Raw genomic sequence first — 24,234 nt, 5'->3', positions numbered from 1 at the left:
CTTCCCAGACCTAGCCCGACAACATTCAGTTCACACAACTCCCCAGACCTAGCCTGACAACATTCAGTTCACACAGCTCCCCAGACCTAGCCTGACAATTCAGTTCACAGTTTCCCAGACCTAGCCTGACAACATTCAGTTCACACAGCTCCCCAGACCTAGCCTGACAACATTCAGTTCACACAGCTCCCCAGACCTAGCCTGACAACATTCAGTTCACACAGCTCCCCAGACCTAGCCTGACAACATTCAGTTCACAGAGCTCCCCAGACCTAGCCCGACAACATTCAGTTCACACAACTCCCCAGACCTAGCCTGACAACATTCAGTTCACACAGCTCCCCAGACCTAGCCTGACAATTCAGTTCACACAGTTTCCCAGACCTAGCCTGACATTCAGTTCACACAGCTCCCCAGACCTAACCTGACAACATTCAGTTCACACAGCTCCCCAGACCTAGCCTGACAACATTCAGTTCACACAGCTCCCCAGACCTAACCTGACAACATTCAGTTCACACAGCTCCCCAGGCCTGACAACATTTAGATATTTTCTGTAGGGGCATCAAAGCACCTTCAAAATCTGAGGGGGCACAAAGTACTTGAGGATGCCTGGGGGGTGGGGTCTGGAGGGGGGCTAGGTCAGCGTATGGAAGTTGGATCATTTTTTATACACCTGAAACAGCTTTTTCCTGCAACCTAGAGCCATACTCATGATTCATTCTATGTACAAAAATATACAGAATTGCATATCTAATCATACCTCTTGACCAGTCAGTATCCTTCAGACTGGTGGTTATTATTTTTAAGAAACTAAGTATGCTTCTCTGCATCTCTGCTAAAAGATTGAAAGGAATGTCTTACTCAGTTCATTTAGTAATTGTTTGCTTTTCTAAAGTCTAACAATCTTGCCAGCAGGCATGTCAGCTAAATAGACACACCAGCTACTCTAACTTGAACAGCCTGAAATGGCTTCTTAGTAGCTAGTTATGGGGTTGGGAACCTATCTGAGCTAAAGCCAACTTCATAAAATTGCTAAGTGGCTCGTGGTATTACAGAGAAACAAAACTTGAACGATTATATTTTAAACAGGACATCTCTGCTCTGGTCACTAGCCTGGCAATATTCAGTTCAGCCAGACTCACAGCACCCCGGGCCTAGCCTGGCAATATTCAGTTCAGCCACTCACAGCACCCCGGCAATATTCAGTTCAGCCAGACTCACAGCACCCCGGGCCTAGCCTGGCAATATTCAGTTCAGCCACTCACAGCACCCCGGCAATATTCAGTTCAGCCAGACTCACAGCACCCCGGGCCTAGCCTGGCAATATTCAGTTCAGCCAGACTCACAGCACCCCGGGCCTAGCCTGGCAATATTCAGTTCAGCCAGACTCACAGCACCCCGGGCCTAGCCTGGCAATATTCAGTTCAGCCAGACTCACAGCACCCCGGCAATATTCAGTTCAGCCAGACTCACAGCATCCCGGGCCTAGCCTGGCAATATTCAGTTCAGCCAGACTCACAGCTCCCCAGGCCTAGCCTGGCAATATTCAGTTCAGCCAGACTCACAGCTCCCCGGGCCTAGCCTGGCAATATTCAGTTCAGCCAGACTCACAGCTCCCCGGGCCTAGCCTGGCAATATTCAGTTCAGCCAGACTCACAGCACCCCGGGCCTAGCCTGGCAATATTCAGTTCAGCCAGACTCACAGCTCCCCCGGGCCTAGCCTGACAACATTCAGTTCAGCCAGAGCTCTTCTAGTCACTCACAGCTCCCTGGGCCTAGCCTGGCAATATTCAGTTCAGCCAGACTCACAGCTCCCTGGGCCTAGCCTGGCAATACTCAGCTGTCAGAGAATATAAACAAGACATACACTGATGTAACGTGCCCTCACAGTCCCACTGAGGGACTGAATAACTGGTAAACACACCGCACTCATTTCACTGCATCAGTGTTGTGTAAAGAAGATCAACCATCCACCAGACAACATCCTCTTTGAAAACAGTAGAATCTATAACACACACGCCTCTATGGAGTCCATCGCTTAAATGACCAATTACCCCTTTCTGCACAAGAGACAAACAAGACTGAAGAAACACACAAACATTCTCTAGTGTGCTGACTGTAGTGTTTATACTTGGCTAACAGTCTATATTCACGGTTATGAGGGCTTCAGTATACATTAAAAAAAAGACAAACACACATTTCAGCTTTTACAAAGCCGGTCTTTATAATCACTTAAAACTTGACAGAATTTTCATACATAATAAAACAAAATGCTTTGTCATCCACTTGTTAAAACGTTTCAAAAAAAATAGTCAATAGAAAATCAATTTTAGGCATGACTTACAAAATATATACATAATATATACATATACATACACACACAGAGATATATACATACCCTACACAAACATTGTTATTGCATATACATCTGTGTATTTATGTATTTGTATGTACATGATGTATATATTGCTTCACCCTTGAATGTATTTGATCAGACTGAACTAAAACATAAAAACAAACCAGTCTTTCTCCCTGTCCGCATAAAACCTGCCGGCCACATTCTGGCCACGCTAGGAAGGACAAGAGTGCAAAGCCTTTCTTCTCTTTTTTTTTATCACAACTACGAGTAATAACTTATCCTAACCTGAACTTTGACCCCCCCCTAACATGAATCCTAAAATGAAAACAAGTAGCTGATTTACTTGTTCTCAGCAGTTCTCAACGTCACCGTTGTCCTTTCTGACGTGGCCCTCGAGTGGCAACACCAAAAACCTCAAGAACGATAGCGATACACACCACATAGGACACAACAATAACAGAATAATTATGATCTAGGCTAGTTAGTCATCAAATCTATGTTACAGTGGAGAGTTCTGGGATGGACCAGGCTGTGACCTGTAGATGCAGCCATAGCATTAACACAGTGTAAAGGGGTGGGTTACTAGGTCGGGGAGTAGCTAAACGTTACAAGGCTGGTTTATATATATATATATATAAAGTGTGATCACTACTATCCATGCTCAGGCTGATAAGTACAGATTAAACTAGTCATGCGTGATTGAATGGCTGGCTGGCGAGTAGGACAGGGTCAGGTGTAGGGTGTCTGAACTAGAGAGACAGGGCTGTGTGTGTGAGGGCAGGGAGGGTTTGTCCTGTATGTAAATGTGAGGATAGAGTGTCCTGGGGCTACTGTTACAGTGGAGCAGTAGTGCATGCTATGCAGTTCTGAATGTCACTACATCACAGTCATCATGCTTACTAACCCCCTATTCTCCCCTCTCTTTCTATATTCTGTTGCTTTTGTGTAGCAGTAGCAACCCCTTCTCTCTCTCCATCTCTCTTGCTGCTGTCTGACCCTCACCCCTTGGGCTGGCCTGTTCTCCCCTTCCCTCCCTCCATCTCAGTAACTCTGTCCTTTCCAATCTGTCTGACCTCTACCCCTTCTTTCAAGAAGATCCAGTACTTGCTGTTAGCTCCTCTTTCCTCTCCTCCCTTCCCCCCCTGTCCTCCAGGCTCATGTCCTTCTATCTCTAGCCAACCCTCCCTTCTCCCTCCTTTCTACATGGCCTGTGTGTACGCACTACTACCCCACTGGCTGCTGTTATAGTCAGTGGTTGTGCTTCCATAGCTATTGTTGTTGTTGTATCCCTGGTTGCTATTAGCAACACTTCCTGCCCCTTGGCCATCGGAGGCCGCCGCTTCGTCAAAGCTCTTCTCCTCCAATGGCTTGCCAATCCAGGCACCGTAACCATGGCTACCGAGCGCATCGAAGAACTGCTGCTTGGCGACCTGGAAGGACATGGCGGCCATCTTGGCTTGGGCGTAAGACGGGAGAGCCAGCAGGTCCTGGCGCCCGCACTGTTGGCATAACGACCGGAATTGACGGAAGATGTTGGACTTGGAGACCCGCGACACGTCCAGTTTGGGGCTAGAGGGAAGACAAACAGGGTTTAGGAATACACAGAAGCTACTGCGCTGGGATTGAGACATTTTCAACATGTTTTTCATATGAATTAAATGCCACTACTCGATATGGAGTATAAATAGTGATCGCTATTCTACTGAAATGGGGCCCTGTGTAGCCCAGGTTAACCACCTGGTGCTGCTATCTGGATGAGGGTGGATGAGGTCTGAGGGTCTGGTTCTAGTTGTGGTGCGGGGTGCGTACCCGTCCAGTTTGCCCTTGGTCCCATCCAGCACCTCCACAGTGATGTGGTCTGGCTGGCTCCAGTTCACGCTGGACTCCTTGGTCTTCCCTGTGTGACGCGTCGAGTCATACACACTCACCCTGCCCACCTGAAGGGAGACAGAGATGGCGTGATGGAGAGGAGTAAAGGGAGAGGAAGAGTGTTCAATTATAGGCATTTCACTATACCCGCAATAACAGGTATAATTTGAAATTAGACTAAATAAATCCTCTCAGATGAATCAACCATTTTAAACAGAGCGGAACGCAATGTTTGTGTCTGCGTTAATGGCTATGCTGGAAGCTTGGAGCGGCTGTTTGTGTACTGTGCTTATACCTCGGGGCGGTTGAGTGTGTTTCTGTACGTGTACCTCAGGGCGGTTGAGTGTGTTTCTGTACATGTACCTCGGGGCGGTTGAGTGTGTTTCTGTACGTGTACCTCAGGGCGGTTGAGTGTGTTTCTGTACGTGTGTACCTCAGGGCGGTTGAGTGTGTTTCTGTACGTGTGTACCTCGGGGTGGTTGAGTGTGTAGGGAGCAGGTAGACTCTTGGAGAAGGCTTCGCCGTCTCTGGCCAATCGGCAGCAGACAGCACGTGTCAGGTGGCCATGGCTGTACAGGTAGCCTGGAAGGACAAATATAAGAGACAAGGACAGGGAAAACAAAACAGAAGATAGAGAGGAAGGGGTACGAGAGAGGGGCGAGACAGAGGGGGGCAGAGAGAGTGACAGGGAAAGAAAAAGGGAGAGAAAGAGAATGACAGAAGAGTGTGTGAGTCAGTGTATTTCCATGTTAACAAGGCTGATCACATCATAGAGTACTCTGACAAGGAGAGGTGAGTAAAGAGATGTCTGAGGGGGTCAGTCTGGGTGGATAGTTATCTGGTCATGACTCCTACAGTATAAGGACAGGGACTGTCTGGGTGGATAGTTAGCTGGTCATGACTCCTACAGTATAAGGACAGGGACTGTCTGGGTGGATAGTTATCTGGTCATGACTCCTACAGTATAAGGACAGGGACTGTCTGGGTGGATAGTTAGCTGGTCATGATTCCTACAGTATAAGGACAGGGCCTGTCTGGGTGGATAGTTAGCTGGTCATGATTCCTACAGTATAAGGACAGGGACTGTCTGGGTGGATAGTTATCTGGTCATGACTCCTACAGTATAAGGACAGGGACTGTCTGGGTGGATAGTTATCTGGTCATGACTCCTACAGTATAAGGACAGGGACTGTCTGGGTGGATAGTTATCTGGTCATGATTCCTACAGTATAAGGACAGGGACTGTCTGGGTGGATAGTTAGCTGGTTATGACTCCTACAGTATAAGGACAGGGACTGTCTGGGTGGATAGTTAGCTGGTCATGATTCCTACAGTATAAGGACAGGGACTGTCTGGGTGGATAGTTAGCTGGTCATGATTCCTACAGTATAAGGACATTGTCAGCCAGGGACTGTCTGGGTGGATAGTTATCTGGTCATGACTCCTACAGTATAAGGACAGGGACTATCTGGGTGGATAGTTATCTGGTCATGACTCCTACAGTATAAGGACAGGGACTGTCTGGGTGGATAGTTATCTGGTCATGACTCCTACAGTATAAGGACAGGGACTGTCTGGGTGGATAGTTAGCTGGTCATGATTCCTACAGTATAAGGACAGGGACTGTCTGGGTGGATAGTTAGCTGGTCATGATTCCTACAGTATAAGGACAGGGACTGTCTGGGTGGATAGTTATCTGGTCATGATTCCTACAGTATAAGGACAGGGACTGTCTGGGTGGATAGTTATCTGGTCATGACTCCTACAGTATAAGGACAGGGACTGTCTGGGTGGATAGTTAGCTGGTCATGATTCCTACAGTATAAGGACAGGGCCTGTCTGGGTGGATAGTTAGCTGGTCATGATTCCTACAGTATAAGGACAGGGACTGTCTGGGTGGATAGTTATCTGGTCATGACTCCTACAGTATAAGGACAGGGACTGTCTGGGTGGATAGTTATCTGGTCATGATTCCTACAGTATAAGGACAGGGACTGTCTGGGTGGATAGTTAGCTGGTCATGATTCCTACAGTATTAGGACAGGGACTGTCTGGGTGGATAGTTAGCTGGTCATGACTCCTACAGTATAAGGACAGGGACTGTCTGGGTGGCTAGTTAGCTGGTCATGATTCCTACAGTATAAGGACAGGGACTGTCTGGGTGGATAGTTATCTGGTCATGATTCCTACAGTATAAGGACAGGGACTGTCTGGGTGGATAGTTATCTGGTCATGATTCCTACAGTATAAGGACAGGGACTGTCTGGGTGGATAGTTAGCTGGTCATGATTCCTACAGTATAAGGACAGGGACTGTCTGGGTGGATAGTTAGCTGGTCATGATTCCTACAGTATAAGGACAGGGACTGTCTGGGTGGATAGTTAGCTGGTCATGATTCCTACAGTATAAGGACAGGGACTGTCTGGGTGGATAGTTAGCTGGTCATGATTCCTACAGTATAAGGACATTGTCAGCCAGGGACTGTCTGGGTGGATAGTTATCTGGTCATGACTCCTACAGTATAAGGACAGGGACTGTCTGGGTGGATAGTTATCTGGTCATGACTCCTACAGTATAAGGACAGGGACTGTCTGGGTGGATAGTTAGCTGGTCATGATTCCTACAGTATAAGGACAGGGACTGTCTGGGTGGATAGTTATCTGGTCATGATTCCTACAGTATAAGGACAGGGACTGTCTGGGTGGATAGTTATCTGGTCATGACTCCTACAGTATAAGGACAGGGACTGTCTGGGTGGATAGTTAGCTGGTCATGATTCCTACAGTATAAGGACATTGTCAGCCAGGGACTGTCTGGGTGGATAGTTATCTGGTCATGATTCCTACAGTATAAGGACAGGGACTGTCTGGGTGGATAGTTATCTGGTCATGACTCCTACAGTATAAGGACAGGGACTGTCTGGGTGGATAGTTATCTGGTCATGATTCCTACAGTATAAGGACAGGGACTGTCTGGGTGGATAGTTAGCTGGTCATGACTCCTACAGTATAAGGACAGGGACTGTCTGGGTGGCTAGTTAGCTGGTCATGATTCCTACAGTATAAGGACAGGGACTGTCTGGGTGGATAGTTATCTGGTCATGATTCCTACAGTATAAGGACAGGGACTGTCTGGGTGGATAGTTAGCTGGTCATGATTCCTACAGTATAAGGACATTGTCAGCCAGGGACTGTCTGGGTGGATAGTTATCTGGTCATGACTCCTACAGTATAAGGACAGGGACTGTCTGGGTGGATAGTTAGCTGGTCATGACTCCTACAGTATAAGGACAGGGACTGTCTGGGTGGATAGTTATCTGGTCATGACTCCTACAGTATAAGGACAGGGACTGTCTGGGTGGATAGTTAGCTGGTCATGATTCCTACAGTATAAGGACAGGGACTGTCTGGGTGGATAGTTATCTGGTCATGATTCCTACAGTATAAGGACAGGGACTGTCTGGGTGGATAGTTATCTGGTCATGACTCCTACAGTATAAGGACAGGGACTGTCTGGGTGGATAGTTAGCTGGTCATGATTCCTACAGTATAAGGACAGGGACTGTCTGGGTGGATAGTTAGCTGGTCATGATTCCTACAGTATAAGGACAGGGACTGTCTGGGTGGATAGTTAGTTAGCTGGTCATGATTCCTACAGTATAAGGACAGGGACTGTCTGGGTGGATAGTTAGCTGGTCATGATTCCTACAGTATAAGGACAGGGACTGTCTGGGTGGATAGTTAGCTGGTCATGATTCCTACAGTATAAGGACAGGGACTGTCTGGGTGGATAGTTAGCTGGTCATGATTCCTACAGTATAAGGACAGGGACTGTCTGGGTGGATAGTTAGCTGGTCATGATTCCTACAGTATAAGGACATTGTCAGCCAGGGACTGTCTGGGTGGATAGTTATCTGGTCATGACTCCTACAGTATAAGGACAGGGACTGTCTGGGTGGATAGTTATCTGGTCATGACTCCTACAGTATAAGGACAGGGACTGTCTGGGTGGATAGTTAGCTGGTCATGATTCCTGGTCAGTATAAGGACAGGGACTGTCTGGGTGGATAGTTATCTGGTCATGATTCCTACAGTATAAGGACAGGGACTGTCTGGGTGGATAGTTATCTGGTCATGACTCCTACAGTATAAGGACAGGGACTGTCTGGGTGGATAGTTAGCTGGTCATGATTCCTACAGTATAAGGACATTGTCAGCCAGGGACTGTCTGGGTGGATAGTTATCTGGTCATGATTCCTACAGTATAAGGACAGGGACTGTCTGGGTGGATAGTTATCTGGTCATGACTCCTACAGTATAAGGACAGGGACTGTCTGGGTGGATAGTTATCTGGTCATGATTCCTACAGTATAAGGACAGGGACTGTCTGGGTGGATAGTTAGCTGGTCATGACTCAGTATAAGGACTACAGTATAAGGACAGGGACTGTCTGGGTGGCTAGTTAGCTGGTCATGATTCCTACAGTATAAGGACAGGGACTGTCTGGGTGGATAGTTAGCTGGTCATGATTCCTACAGTATAAGGACATTGTCAGCCAGGGACTGTCTGGGTGGATAGTTATCTGGTCATGACTCCTACAGTATATAAGTTATCTGGTCATGATTCCTACAGTATAAGGACAGGGACTGTCTGGGTGGATAGTTAGCTGGTCATGACTCCTACAGTATAAGGACAGGGACTGTCTGGGTGGATAGTTATCTGGTCATGACTCCTACAGTATAAGGACAGGGACTGTCTGGGTGGATAGTTAGCTGGTCATGATTCCTACAGTATAAGGACAGGGACTGTCTGGGTGGATAGTTATCTGGTCATGATTCCTACAGTATAAGGACAGGGACTGTCTGGGTGGATAGTTATCTGGTCATGACTCCTACAGTATAAGGACAGGGACTGTCTGGGTGGATAGTTAGCTGGTCATGATTCCTACAGTATAAGGACAGGGCCTGTCTGGGTGGATAGTTAGCTGGTCATGATTCCTACAGTATAAGGACAGGGACTGTCTGGGTGGATAGTTATCTGGTCATGACTCCTACAGTATAAGGACAGGGACTGTCTGGGTGGATAGTTATCTGGTCATGATTCCTACAGTATAAGGACAGGGACTGTCTGGGTGGATAGTTAGCTGGTCATGATTCCTACAGTATAAGGACAGGGACTGTCTGGGTGGATAGTTAGCTGGTCATGATTCCTACAGTATAAGGACATTGTCAGCCAGGGACTGTCTGGGTGGATAGTTATCTGGTCATGATTCCTACAGTATAAGGACAGGGACTGTCTGGGTGGATAGTTAGCTGGTCATGACTCCTACAGTATAAGGACAGGGACTGTCTGGGTGGTTAGTTAGCTGGTCATGATTCCTACAGTATAAGGACAGGGACTGTCTGGGTGGATAGTTATCTGGTCATGATTCCTACAGTATAAGGACAGGGACTGTCTGGGTGGATAGTTATCTGGTCATGACTCCTACAGTATAAGGACAGGGACTGTCTGGGTGGATAGTTATCTGGTCATGATTCCTACAGTATAAGGACAGGGACTGTCTGGGTGGATAGTTAGCTGGTCATGACTCCTACAGTATAAGGACAGGGACTGTCTGGGTGGCTAGTTAGCTGGTCATGATTCCTACAGTATAAGGACAGGGACTGTCTGGGTGGATAGTTATCTGGTCATGATTCCTACAGTATAAGGACAGGGACTGTCTGGGTGGATAGTTAGCTGGTCATGATTCCTACAGTATAAGGACATTGTCAGCCAGGGACTGTCTGGGTGGATAGTTATCTGGTCATGACTCCTACAGTATAAGGACAGGGACTGTCTGGGTGGATAGTTAGCTGGTCATGACTCCTACAGTATAAGGACAGGGACTGTCTGGGTGGATAGTTATCTGGTCATGACTCCTACAGTATAAGGACAGGGACTGTCTGGGTGGATAGTTAGCTGGTCATGATTCCTACAGTATAAGGACAGGGACTGTCTGGGTGGATAGTTATCTGGTCATGATTCCTACAGTATAAGGACAGGGACTGTCTGGGTGGATAGTTATCTGGTCATGACTCCTACAGTATAAGGACAGGGACTGTCTGGGTGGATAGTTAGCTGGTCATGATTCCTACAGTATAAGGACAGGGCCTGTCTGGGTGGATAGTTAGCTGGTCATGATTCCTACAGTATAAGGACAGGGACTGTCTGGGTGGATAGTTATCTGGTCATGACTCCTACAGTATAAGGACAGGGACTGTCTGGGTGGATAGTTATCTGGTCATGATTCCTACAGTATAAGGACAGGGACTGTCTGGGTGGATAGTTAGCTGGTCATGATTCCTACAGTATAAGGACAGGGACTGTCTGGGTGGATAGTTAGCTGGTCATGATTCCTACAGTATAAGGACATTGTCAGCCAGGGACTGTCTGGGTGGATAGTTATCTGGTCATGATTCCTACAGTATAAGGACAGGGACTGTCTGGGTGGATAGTTAGCTGGTCATGATTCCTACAGTATAAGGACAGGGACTGTCTGGGTGGATAGTTAGCTGGTCATGACTCCTACAGTATAAGGACAGGGACTGTCTGGGTGGTTAGTTAGCTGGTCATGATTCCTACAGTATAAGGACAGGGACTGTCTGGGTGGATAGTTAGCTGGTCATGATTCCTACAGTATAAGGACAGGGACTGTCTGGGTGGATAGTTAGCTGGTCATGACTCCTACAGTATAAGGACAGGGACTGTCTGGGTGGCTAGTTAGCTGGTCATGATTCCTACAGTATAAGGACAGGGACTGTCTGGGTGGATAGTTAGCTGGTCATGATTCCTACAGTATAAGGACAGGGACTGTCTGGGTGGATAGTTAGCTGGTCATGATTCCTACAGTATAAGAACAGGGACTGTCTGGGTGGATAGTTAGCTGGTCATGATTCCTACAGTATAAGGACATTGTCAGCCAGGGACTGTCTGGGTGGATAGTTAGCTGGTCATGATTCCTACAGTATAAGGACAGGGACTGTCTGGGTGGATAGTTATCTGGTCATGACTCCTACAGTATAAGGACAGGGACTGTCTGGGTGGATAGTTATCTGGTCATGATTCCTACAGTATAAGGACAGGGACTGTCTGGGTGGATAGTTAGCTGGTCATGACTCCTACAGTATAAGGACAGGGACTGTCTGGGTGGATAGTTAGCTGGTCATGATTCCTACAGTATGAGGACAGGGACTGTCTGGGTGGATAGTTAGCTGGTCATGATTCCTACAGTATAAGGACAGGGACTGTCTGGGTGGATAGTTAGCTGGTCATGATTCCTACAGTATAAGGACAGGGACTGTCTGGGAGGATAGTTAGCTGGTCATGATTCCTACAGTATAAGGACAGGGACTGTCTGGGTGGATAGTTAGCTGGTCATGATTCCTACAGTATAAGGACAGGGACTGTCTGGGAGGATAGTTAGCTGGTCATGATTCCTACAGTATAAGGACATTGTCAGCCAGGGACTGTCTGGGTGGATAGTTATCTGATCATGATTCCTACAGTATAAGGATAGGGACTGTCTGGGTGGATAGTTAGCTGGTCATGATTCCTACAGTATAAGGACAGGGACTGTCTGGGTGGATAGTTAGCTGGTCATGACTCCTACAGTATAAGGACAGGGACTGTCTGGGTGGATAGTTATCTGGTCATGACTCCTACAGTATAAGGACAGGGACTGTCTGGGTGGATAGTTAGCTGGTCATGACTCCTACAGTATAAGGACAGGGACTGTCTGGGTGGATAGTTAGCTGGTCATGATTCCTACAGTATAAGGACATTGTCAGCCAGGGACTATCTGGGTGGATAGTTAGCTGGTCATGATTCCTACAGTATAAGGACAGGGACTGTCTGGGTGGATAGTTATCTGGTCATGACTCCTACAGTATGAGGACAGGGACTGTCTGGGTGGATAGTTAGCTGGTCATGATTCCTACAGTATAAGGACAGGGACTGTCTGGGTGGATAGTTAGCTGGTCATGATTCCTACAGTATGAGGACAGGGACTGTCTGGGTGGATAGTTAGCTGGTCATGATTCCTACAGTATAAGGACAGGGACTGTCTGGGTGGATAGTTAGCTGGATCCTACATGGATTCCTGTCTGGGTGGACAGTATATAAGGACAGGGACTGTCTGGGAGGATAGTTAGCTGGTCATGACTCCTACAGTATAAGGACAGAGTCAGTCAGGGACTGTCTGGGTGGATAGTTATCTGGTCATGACTCCTACAGTATAAGGACAGGGACTGTCTGGGTGGATAGTTATCTGGTCATGATTCCTACAGTATAAGGACAGGGACTGTCTGGGTGGATAGTTATCTGGTCATGATTCCTACAGTATAAGGACAGGGACTGTCTGGGTGGATAGTTAGCTGGTCATGATTCCTACAGTATAAGGACAGGGACTGTGGGTGGCTAGTTAGCTGGTCATGATTCCTACAGTATAAGGACAGGGACTGTCTGGGTGGATAGTTAGCTGGTCATGATTCCTACAGTATAAGGACATTGTCAGCCAGGGACTGTCTGGGTGGATAGTTATCTGGTCATGATTCCTACAGTATAAGGACAGGGACTGTCTGGGTGGATAGTTAGCTGGTCATGATTCCTACAGTATAAGGACAGGGACTGTCTGGGTGGATAGTTAGCTGGTCATGATTCCTACAGTATAAGGACAGGGACTGTCTGGGTGGATAGTTAGCTGGTCATGATTCCTACAGTATAAGGACAGGGACTGTCTGGGAGGATAGTTAGCTGGTCATGACTCCTACAGTATAAGGACAGAGTCAGTCAGGGACTGTCTGGGTGGATAGTTATCTGGTCATGACTCCTACAGTATAAGGACAGGGACTGTCTGGGTGGATAGTTATCTGGTCATGATTCCTACAGTATAAGGACAGGGACTGTCTGGGTGGATAGTTAGCTGGTCATGATTCCTACAGTATAAGGACAGGGACTGTCTGGGTGGATAGTTAGCTGGTCATGATTCCTACAGTATAAGGACAGGGACTGTCTGGGTTGATAGTTAGCTGGTCATGATTCCTACAGTATAAGGACAGGGACTGTCTAGGTGGATAGTTAGCTGGTCATGATTCCTACAGTATAAGGACAGGGACTGTCTGGGTGGATAGTTAGCTGGTCATGACTGCTAGAGTATAAGGACAATGTAGTTTGGGATTGAGATGTTGTCTACTTATGAGTGGAGTTTTTTAAACATGACTGAAGCCAATGGTGACCGTTAACAACCCCCCCCCTCCCATTACTCCCACACTCAATCTATCCTCCCCCACTCTTTTTCAAATCAAACCTCCCTCAAATGTTTACTGTCCCCTCCCTCCCTCATCTCTTCTCCCCTTCCACCAATCTCCCTCTATGTACTATCGTTCCCTCCTCACCCAGGGTGATTGAAGCCAGGTAGATAGGATGGAGGAAGTGGGAGAGCAGGGCTCCCTGCAGTCCCAGGACGTTCCAGCGAAGGATCTTGTCGCTACAGCTCATGGTCCTCAGACGCTCGCCGTGCTGGATGCCGTCCCAGGTGGGCACGATGGTCGATGACTCTACCGGGATGGTGCCCTCACCTACACATGGCACAAACACCCTTGAGGCATACTTTTGACTCCAAAGACAAAGCCATGCAGTATGAGGAATAGGATGTATGAGAGAGCCAGTGGTCAAAGTGATGGTTATACACTAGAATCACACAGTCCATGCTCTAGAATGGAACATTCAAATCCGTTGGGATATTTGTCCTTTCTACCAGGTGTGTTTGTGGCAGCAGCAGCAAATGAGGTGTGAATGTGTAGTCATGCTCGGTTTGGCCTGCAGAGAGGGGAGTTAAGCAACATGGTGGCTCTATGTGCTTGTCCTCAATAACAGAGGGGGTCCTCATGGAACGGTGCTGCAGATGGCATCTGGCTGTAACTCACCATTCTCCACCTTGGTGCGCAGCTTGCCCTGCTTGGCGTTCTCAAACAGGGGCTGGTGGCCCTGGCCGTCCCCCGCGTCCTCGCTGCACGACTTATCAAACAACGCCCCGTCTCCGCACGGAGCAGTACTGGGGGAGAGGTAGAGCGCAAGGGGGGAAGAGGTAGAGCGCGAGGGGGGGAAGAGGTAGAGCGCGAGGGGGAAGAGGTAGAGCGCGAGGGGGAAGAGGTAGAGCGAGGGGGGAAGAGGTAGAGCGCAAGGTGAGGGGGAAGAGGTAGAGCGCGAGGGGGAAGAGGTAGAGCGCGAGGGGGAAGAGGTAGAGCGCGAGAGGGGAAGAGGTAGAGCGCGAGAGGGGAAGAGGTAGAGCGCGAGAGGGGAAGAGGTAGAGCGCGAGAGGGGAAGAGGTAGAGCGCGAGAGGGGAAGAGGTAGAGCGCGAGAGGGGAAGAGGTAGAGCGCGAGAGGGGAAGAGGTAGAGCGCGAGAGGGGAAGAGGTAGAGCGCGAGAGGGGAAGAGATAGAGCGCGAGAGGGGAAGAGGTAGAGCGCGAGAGAGGGAGAGGTAGAGCGAGAGAGGGAGAGGTAGAGCGAGAGAGGGAGAGGTAGAGCGAGAGAGGGAGAGTGAGATATACAGTGGGGCAAAAAAGTATTTAGTCAGCCACCAATTGTGCAAGTTCTCCCACTTAAAAAGATGAGAGAGGCCTGTAATTTTCATCATAGGTACACTTCAACTATGACAGACAAAATGAGAAAAAAATCCAGAAAATCACATTGTAGGATTTTTTTATGAATTTATGGTCACCTACAAACAAGCAAGATTTCTGGCTCTCACAGACCTTCTTCAAGAGGCTCCTCTGTCCTCCACTTGTTACCTGTATTAATGGCACCTGTTTGAACTTGTTATCAGTATAAAAGACACCTGTCCACAACCTCAAACAGTCACACTCCAAACTCCACTATGGCCAAGACCAAATAGCTGTCAAAGGACACCAGAAACAAAATTGTAGACCTGCACCAGGCTGGGAAGACTGAATATGCAATAGGCAAGCAGCTTGGTTTGAAGAAATTTACTGTGGGAGCAATTATTAGGAAATGGAAGACATACAAGACCACTGATAAACTCCCTCGATCTAGTGCTCCACGCAAAATCTCACCCTGTGGGGTCAAAATGATCACAAGAACGGTGAGCAAAAATCCCAGAACCTCACGGGGGGACCTAGTGAATGACCTGCAGAGAGCTGGGACCAAAGTAACAAAGCCTACCATCAGTAACACACTACGCCGCCAGGGACTCAAATCCTGCAGTGCAGTGAAGTTTGCTTGAGAGCATTTGGATGATCAAGAAGAAGATTGGGAGAATGTCATATGGTCAGATGAAACCAAAATATAACTTTTTGGTAAAAACTCAACTCGTCGTGTTTGGAGGACAAAGAATGCTGCGTTGCATCCAAAGAACACCATACCTACTGTGACGCATGGGGGTGGAAACATCATGCTTTGGGGCTGTTTTTCTGCAAAGGGACCAGGACGACTGATCCGTGTACAGGAAAGAATGAATGGGGCCATGTATAGTGAGATTTTGAGGGAAAACCTCCTTCCATCAGCAAGGGCATTGAAGATGAAACGTGGCTGGGTCTTTCAGCATGTCAATGATCCCAAACACACCGCCCGGGCAACGAAGGAGTGGCTTCGTAAGAAGCATTTCAAGGTCCTGGAGTGGCCTAGCCAGTCTCCAGATCTCAACCCCATAGAAAATCTTTGGAGGGAGTTGAAAGTCTGTGTTGCCCAGCAACAGCCCCAAAACATCACTGCTCTAGAGGAGATCTGCATGGAGGAATGGGCCAAAATACCAGCAACAGTGTGTGAAAACCTTGTGAAGACTTACAGAAAACGTTTGACCTCTGTTATATACCCTTTGTTGGCAATGACAAAGTATTGAGATAAACTTTTGTTATTGACCAAATACTTATTTTCCACCATAATTTGCAAATAAATTCATTAAAAATCCTACAATGTGATTTTCTGGATATTTTTTTTCTCTCGTTTTGTCTGTCATAGTTGAAGTGTACCTATGATGAAAATTACAGGCCTTTCTCGTCTTTTTAAGTGGGAGAACTTGCACAATTGGTGGCTGACTAAATACTTTTTTGCCCCACTGTATATTGCGCCATTATCTTTTCTACATACTTTATATCTGGTTTAAGTCTTCAGTTTACATTGACAACGTTTTTCCACCCCAGAAATCATTATCTAAACATTACATTTTTTATTTTACTGTTTTGACATACGTGGCCCGAAAACACTTAAGCGGCCTGCCCAAGACTTTTCTATGCAGAAAAAAAACGCTGGCTTCTCAAACTCCTAGAACAACATGTGTGTGGGGGTGGGTTGGTGGCCCAGTTGAGTTCCAGGGCACAGAAGGAAAGGGGAGAGAAGACAGTAGGTGGAGAAGAATGAGCCATGGGGTGAAGGGTCAAAAAGCGAGGAAGAGACATCCTCCGTAGGCCAACCTGATATAGAGGTGGAAGGTGGTGTCAGGTTTGATCCGGAGCTTGTTCTCCTCAGCTGGCTCAAATATGCTGTCCTCTGATCCTTCACAGTGCTTCAGCAACTCAGCATATAGAAACCTGGAGGGGGAGGTAGAATCCATATTTGAGTGATTCAGTGAAAGTGTCCGGGATCCAACACACAAAGGGAGACTGGTGGAGAAACAGCAGATCTGGTAAGTGGCGTTAATACACTCTAAACTAACCAGATGGACTCCACAGTCACATTAACACACATCATAGTCTGTAATGACTTCCCAGCTGACATATGACACCCTGTAGAGGGAGAAGGGGAGGTTTCAGAAAGGCAGGGAGAGTAGCTATAAAGGAATCAAAACGAAGAGCAAAGGAGGAAGGGGAAAAGACTGGTTATATAAAAGGACAGAATGGAAGACAAATAAGCAGCAGTAACTTCCTACCTGATAAATCCTCTCCTGGAGATGATTTCTGCGTGGCAGTCATTAACGGTGTCCCCTTTAAGACTCAGCTCCTCCCCTTTAACACAGCGATTTCCTGAAGAGAAAAACAAACAAAAATACATGTATTTTATCTCAAAAGGTTGAGACAAAAATCATTCCAAAAGGCTTGTTATTATTTTCTTGCGCGTACGTACACACACACACACCTGTTCCCAGACTGACCACGGTCCCCAGCCCTTCCCCCCTCTTCATGACGATGGTAGCGAGGATCTTCCTTCCCAGAAGACTGTGCTGTATGCGTGTGGTGAGGGCGTTGAAGCGCTGGTGACTCAACATGGCGATCTGGTCATGGATTGTCCCACCACTCAGTGGCAGCTAGAGACAGAAACAATAACAGGTTATGAACGGCCCACCAGTCACAGAAGTAGGTTATAGCAGAATCATAGTATTAACAGTGTATTCATAGTATAGCAGGCATTCTTCAACTTTTTCAGCTCCAGAACCAATGAGAAAATCACTGTCCTCCCGTGACCCAAAATCATCTACCAGCAACCCAAATGAAGAGGAAATAGTGTATGATTCTAGGTGCAGTCTCCTCACTCCCGACCCACCTCTAACACACCCAGAGAGTTTTAAAAAGTAGTATAGTAAGAGAGGTAAACTGACCTCTGCAGGGGTTAGTTCCCCGGTGCGGGCAGCCTTCTCTGCCTCTCCAATCAGAACCCTCAGAGCTGCATCAGCTGCTTCCTGTTTCCCTTGCTTCTTATTGGAAGCACAGACAGGAGGGAACCAGCGACCCCCTAGTTTAGCCTGGTAGGTAAACCTGAGAGAGAGGGGAGTTAAGCATCCATGTTTGCACAGCCGCGTTTTACAATATTGAACCGTTGGCTTTCATAGTGTTTTATATGCCACAATGGACCGCCGGACTACCGCAGCTCTGCAGCTGTGGACTCTGAATTACACTTAGTGTGTATGTTCGTGTGTGTGTGTGTACTGACTTGGGCTCGTGCGGTGGTCCTGACTGCCCAACCAGTCGTATCTCTGCAGCGAAGCCCCTGGCCCGGGCGTACTCCAGCAGACCTGACACAGCGTTGTTGTTTAGGTGGCTGATGAGGTCACCAACCCCCGCCTCGTGGGCAGAACGCAGCTCCTCCTCTGTCAGCGGGGGCAGAGAGGGGCAAGCGGGCATGAAGCCCCCTTCATCACCAGACAGACACAGGGGAAACTGGGGCTGGAGAGGACAGGGTAATGGAGAGCGAGGGAGGAGAAGAGAGATAAGGCAGTGAAAAGATGGAGGAGAGGTGGGAAGAGAGGGAAGAGTGATCTTAGTGTTCGGAGGATCTTTTCTTAGAATTACGGCCTGGAGGCACAATGAGAGAAGGCCACATGCTGGGGTCTTATGACATTCTGTCAGTCCATAGCTAAACAGCTAGCTAGCTTGACAAGCCTAAATCCTAAATAGATGGGGTAGTGTTTATTTCAGGGAACCATCCATTTAGTTGAAACATCTTTCAGTCCCATGTTTGGCTCCTTTACTCACCTTGTTGAGCTGCAGTCTCCCGTCGGCCATTAACTCCTTGACTGCCTCCTCTGCAGCCAGCTGCCTGGCAGCCTTCTTACTGGGGGCTGAGCTTTCAGCACACAGGCTTTCCCCGATCTTCACCCTGAACATGAACCTGAGGAGGGAGCAGAGACTAACTTATACATCCTAAACATACATTGGTGAGAGAGGTAAGAGGACATTCCTCTCTAACCACATGGGGGCATCAGGGTAGAGCTGTGAATCTCCTTCACAGAGACTACAGCACTCAGGAAGAGGAGGGGAAGAGAGGGACAAAGATGGTCACACTTCCCAGTATCAGATTACTGTGGGACAGTACAGTAGGTGCCTAGGGGAAGGTTATATGCAGAGAGACAGAGGTGCTGTTGTATCATCCAGTCAGCAGACTGCTGCAGTATGAAAGTCATACAGGACACAAGTAACTGCTCCAGTGGGAGAGAGAGAAAGAGGTGAGGGCAGGCCCACCTTCCCTGATGATTCATTTATGTATAGAAGAGAGAACCAGGGAGAGAAAAATGAGAAGCAGGGTTGGGCCCAATTCTAATTGAAGTCACTCAATTCAGGAAGTGATTTGAATTTAAATTCAAAAATGGAAAACTTGAAATAAATAGCTTCTCCTTTTCAGTTTATTGAGAAATCATTGAAAATGGATGCTATTTTTTCAATTATTGAATTGGAATGTCAGTTTATTTCCTAAATTGACTGACTTCATTTGGAATTGACCCCATCCCTGATGAGGATGTGGACAGATGGATACCGTGGGTCGTGAGGTGGGCCCTCCTGTCCAGTGTTGATGAACTCGATGGGGTTTCCAGTGCGCTGACTGTACTCCATCAGCATGGACACGGGGTTCTTACCCCCCGGCAGGGAACGAGACAGGGCCTGGGGTGGACCCTCCACCACCTCCTGACAGAGAGGGAGAGCGAGACAGCGAGGGAGGGAGAGAGCAGAGAGTTAGAAAAGGATTGGGGGGAAAAAAGATACATAAATCTTTGGCCTTCACAACACAATCAACCACAACAGAGGACATCGATTATTACTAACCTCCACACACACACGAACACACTTCAGACTTACAGGGACGTCAGAGGTGGGGTCCATGGCCTGGTCCACCCCTGCAGTGAGCCCCTCCTCAGCCCCTCCCCCCTCTATCTCACGCAGCAGAATCCTCAGGGTTGCTGCGGCAGCATCTTTCTTAGCCACCTTTTTATTAGATGCCTCAGCAACAGGAAACAACCTGCCGTCCAGCATGACCTGCATACGGAATCTGAGAGGGAGAAAAATACAAGGGAGTGAGAAAGAGCAGGGACAACACATTTTTTTATATTTCTTCGTCACACTTTCTCTTGCATTAAAAAAAAAATGAATTTGCTAATTCAATCAGCTGGTTCTCTCTTAGACATACCAGCAATGGCCAACCATTATTGGTTGGGAACACTATGACATCACTGACCTGGGGTCATGTGAGGGCCCTGATTGGTCGAGGAGCAGGAACTCGCAATTGTGTCCCTGGTACTGGGCAAACTCCATCAGGCCGCTGACGGGGTTCTTGGCCCTCACCTCCTGGAGTTTGGCACGGAGGTTCTGAGGTGGGGGCGCTGCCAGGGAGACTGCTACTGTCCCCCCTCCATCCCGGCTGATGGCGTTGAGGAATTCGGGGATATCGTCGGTCGCCCACTGCCCTCCGTTCGACTCGTCCTCCTGATAGAGGGATGAAGAGGAGGAAGTAGGTGAGGAAAGAAAGAAGTGGAGCAGGGTTACTAGGGTAACTGCCGCACTCCTCCTCCCCTTCCAACTCTTCGTAGGAGATGGGCTCCAAGTGAGCGAGGGGGTCTCCCAAATTCAAGAAGACGTCAATGAATTCCCCAACCGAACTCCCCCCCCCCGCTGTGAGAGTGTCCACCTACCGCCTCAGCTTTGGCCTCTAGACACTCCAATCCGGGTGGCACCGCCTGGAATCCGGACCCCATTCCTTCAACCTTTGCAGGGGCGCTGCGCTCGGCCTTGAGGCTCCTCTCCATCCTCTCCCTGCGATGGACAGATAGCTCCCAGATGTGAGGGGTCACCTCTGCGTTGCGGTTCACGTCGCCCTGCTTCTCCATGGCGTACAGGGTGGGGTTGACCTGCTTGGCGCCCCTCAGGCCCAGGTTCTTGGAGATCACCAGGGCCGTGGCCTCCCCTGCCTCCAGCAGATACTGCAGGATCAACTCCTTCTGATTACTGCCGCAGTCCGCCATGTCGCTCTCGTCAAGGTCTAGGTCAAGCTCTTCGTTACTGCTGCTGTTGATACTGGGTTGTTGGGTTTGGGACTGGGAATGTTGCCGATATGACTCAGATGGTTCTGAGGAAGAGGAGTGTGAATCAGATTCTACGTAGTAATCTTCTTCTTTGTCGCCCTCAGGACCCTGCGCTTCAATTTGCTGGATCTCAGCGTCGATGACAACGTCCTCCTCCTTCACAGACAGAAAGTGAGAGCAATCTTCTTCTGAAGGCCTTTCCTGTGACTCCACAGAATGTTCCCTCGGTTGGGAACGTGGGCTTTCCGGATCAGAATCTCTACTTTCCGGTTCTTCCTGTGGTTCTACGTAGACAGTCCACTCTGGAGGACTTTCACCGTGTTTTGAAGCTTTCTTATCACGCTCGAGACCGTAAAGGGCCTGGTTGATGAACTTTTTGGGCAACCGCAGCGTTTTCGCCAAACACTTTGCTTGTAGCTTCTCACCGGGGCTCAAATCTGCCAAGGCTTGCAAAACTTGCTCTCGGATGTCGGGTGGCTGAAATGTAGGGACACTCTTGTTGTTTGAATTATTACTACTACCAATAGAAACTTTGTCAAAGCTGTCGCCTCGGTCAACTCTTCCTCTGTAGGACCTCTCTCTGTCTAAGGATAAACTCTGAAAGCCTTCTGAGAAAGACGGCCTGTCAGCACAGTCTGCATGAAGGCTCCACTGTCTGTTGAAGCCTTGCTTTTGGGTTGAAGTCTGCTTCTGGTTCCAGAATCTAGGGCCGGTTGGTCCTCTAGGGGGTCCCTGACTGGGCGGGTACCCGAAGTCCCTACCGTTCCCTCTGCCTCGCTCGCTGCCGTATCCCCCTCTCCCCCTAGAGCTGTTTTGGGAGTACCTGCTGTACCCTGCCTGGGTCTGGTTCGATTCGTTATAGAGTCCGTTTGGTCCCCCTCGACCCAAGCTCTGCGCCCCTCCTCTGGGGCTCACCCTAAACTGGGGAGCCTCAGTGTTCTGTCCCCTCAGGAAGTGGACCTGCTGCTGCCTGAAGGAGTTAGGACCACTGGGACAAGAGCTCTGCTGATTCAGGGCTGGGCTGTGACCGGGTGGGGGAGGGACAGAGGGGTAGAGAGGCTGAGAGTGGGCACTGGGTGGTACTAGAGGGGGAACTGGGCCCAGGTATGAATGGACGTTTGGGTGTAGGGCCTGTTGCGGGGAGGCTCTGGGGTGAAATCCCAGGGGTCCAGCTCTGTAGTATTGTTGCTTAGCCTGCAGTTGGGGGAGAGGGGGTCGGTGGTAATGCTCTATGGGGGGGCCCTCCTCGTCCTCTGCTCATAGCGCAGGGGGCAGGTTGAGGGGGGACCAGGGCCGCCTGTTACGCAGCAGATAGGAGGATGTGTCTCTGTGTTGGATACTGATGCAACAACACAGTCTGGCAGAACAGCCGGGTGGGCGAGGATCGCAAAGTGGCAGTCAGCACCTGAGAGAGAGGACGAGATGGGTGTGAGCGAAAGCAAAAGTGACTGAGTGGGTGAGGAAAAGAGCCATGAAATTAAAAATAAAGAGCCAACTATAAAGCAATATGAAGAAGAAACTAGGGACATAAGACTGGTCAAAATCTAGTGGAAAATCCTGATGGAAATGGAAAAAGGGCAGGAGAAAAACACAGTGTAGATCAAAGGCCTTATGACAAATAACATATATATATTTTACACACAGTCTCACTGTACTCCATCCTGTCTCCAATACAGCCCCAGTGTCACATGCTGTTGGACCCAATTGGCCACAACGAGATCCATGTATAAAAGGTCAGAAATGTATAATTCATGGTTGTGGCTTCACTGTGTTAGTTCTGGTTTAACAGATGATTTGCAGCTTCACATAGGAAGTGAGAGTGAGGCAGAAGGAAAGAAAAGATTCAAGGTGGTCAGTGAAGGACAGGAGTTGCTGCACTAATTTTTGACAGACTAGGCTGAACGACCACAGGAAGACACTCAACCCTGCTCCTCAGATTTCAGCCCTGCCAGGCATGGTGCTAGCCAACATAAACTTCTGTCATGCTGCTCCCGAAACGATGCTATGAATGCCACCATATTAATAATATAACCACGAGCAGGATGGAGTTATTTCACGGCAATGTTAAAGGACAGCAGCAGCAGCGCTGGGTCAGGTGACCCGGGTCAAAGCGGGATCTGGCTGACCCTAATGCAAGCTGGCAACAGACGGCCAAAATAACAACCCAGCATGGCTCAACTTCAGTTGCCTCTGCTGCTTCCATGGGCAATATGAATATACAGAGCTGCGCATTAAATATTAGGACGTCTTTGGCCCATGGACCAGACAGACATTGTTTGGCCCTGTTTGGCCTTTCGGTATGTTCCCGTTCCTGGATTATTGATGAGTCATTTCTATTTGAATTACATAATTGGAGTATACGCCCTGGTCAACGTGTTATAAAACAAATTCATGCTTAGTGGGTTGCATAAACGATTCGATGACAGTAGAAAGACATGAACTAAGTCAATGAACGTACCTGAAAGTTCGCGGGATAAAACACAGATTTACTACCTCACCACCTGGCCTGAAGGCAGCAGAAAGGAGAGTAGGTTTCAGTCACTTTTGAAAGGCAGAGATCTTGAGGTCTGCGGGCGCGCTGCCGGGGTCAGAAGTTGACTACACTTCAAACAGTCTAGATATAAACAGTTACGTTCTATCAAAACACAAAAGTAATTCAACCACTTGGATATATTTCTCAAAATGCTATGTATTTTACCATCCCCCCAAAAACGTTTTTGTTGTATTTTTTTTTTAACATACCGCACGAGCGCTTCTCAATTTCAAAGAGACATCTAGCACCCCTACCATTCAAGATACTTTATACCAGACGTTACAATGTGAAATGATGGATAGGCCTATTAAAAACGCATATAAAGTCTGTATTTACGGTTTCTTAACACGAGAAATAGCACGAAAGGGCAGAATAGTTTCGTTTTCCTTTCTCTAGACACGCTCTGTAGCCAGTCTGGGTGAGTCACGTGATGCAATAGTTCCTATCATAGGTTTCACTAGCTAGAGTAAGGATGTAGCCAAAACTGGTGCAAACTCAAGGTACCAAGGCCTAGGCTGTTTGAATACATCAAATGTATTTTTCTCACAACATGTGGATATTATAATATAATTTTGTCAAATAATAATAAAAAAGAATCGTTCCCTGTCATGTGAATGAAAACGCGCCGTAGTGTTATGTCAAACAGGATGTATTTCTTGTTAGAGGATACAGTATATTGATTGAAATGCGAA

At 48.1% G+C, this 24,234-nt stretch overlaps 1 protein-coding gene across 1 annotated transcript; it reads right to left on the bottom strand.

Moving 5' to 3' along the window:
- Positions 1-2,201: 2,201 nt before the first annotated feature.
- LOC135563761 (double-stranded RNA-specific adenosine deaminase-like) lies at positions 2,202-23,944 on the bottom strand. The gene is given in 17 exon segments (XM_065007104.1): positions 2,202-3,931; positions 4,172-4,299; positions 4,701-4,813; positions 13,662-13,844; positions 14,193-14,320; positions 16,697-16,813; positions 17,152-17,245; positions 17,358-17,526; positions 17,818-17,974; positions 18,150-18,382; positions 18,692-18,827; positions 19,470-19,618; positions 19,790-19,979; positions 20,166-20,413; positions 20,620-22,251; positions 22,253-22,414; positions 23,468-23,944. Coding segments are annotated over 16 exon segments (4,065 nt in total). The 5' UTR covers positions 22,271-22,414; positions 23,468-23,944; the 3' UTR covers positions 2,202-3,561.
- Positions 23,945-24,234: the final 290 nt, after the last annotated feature.

Source organism: Oncorhynchus nerka, linkage group LG3 (assembly GCF_034236695.1).
Source record: "Oncorhynchus nerka isolate Pitt River linkage group LG3, Oner_Uvic_2.0, whole genome shotgun sequence".
In the NCBI taxonomy this organism is placed as follows: Eukaryota; Metazoa; Chordata; class Actinopteri; order Salmoniformes; family Salmonidae; genus Oncorhynchus; species Oncorhynchus nerka.
The sequence above is the reverse complement of the archived record's forward strand: the minus strand, read 5'-3'. Positions and strand labels throughout refer to the sequence as shown.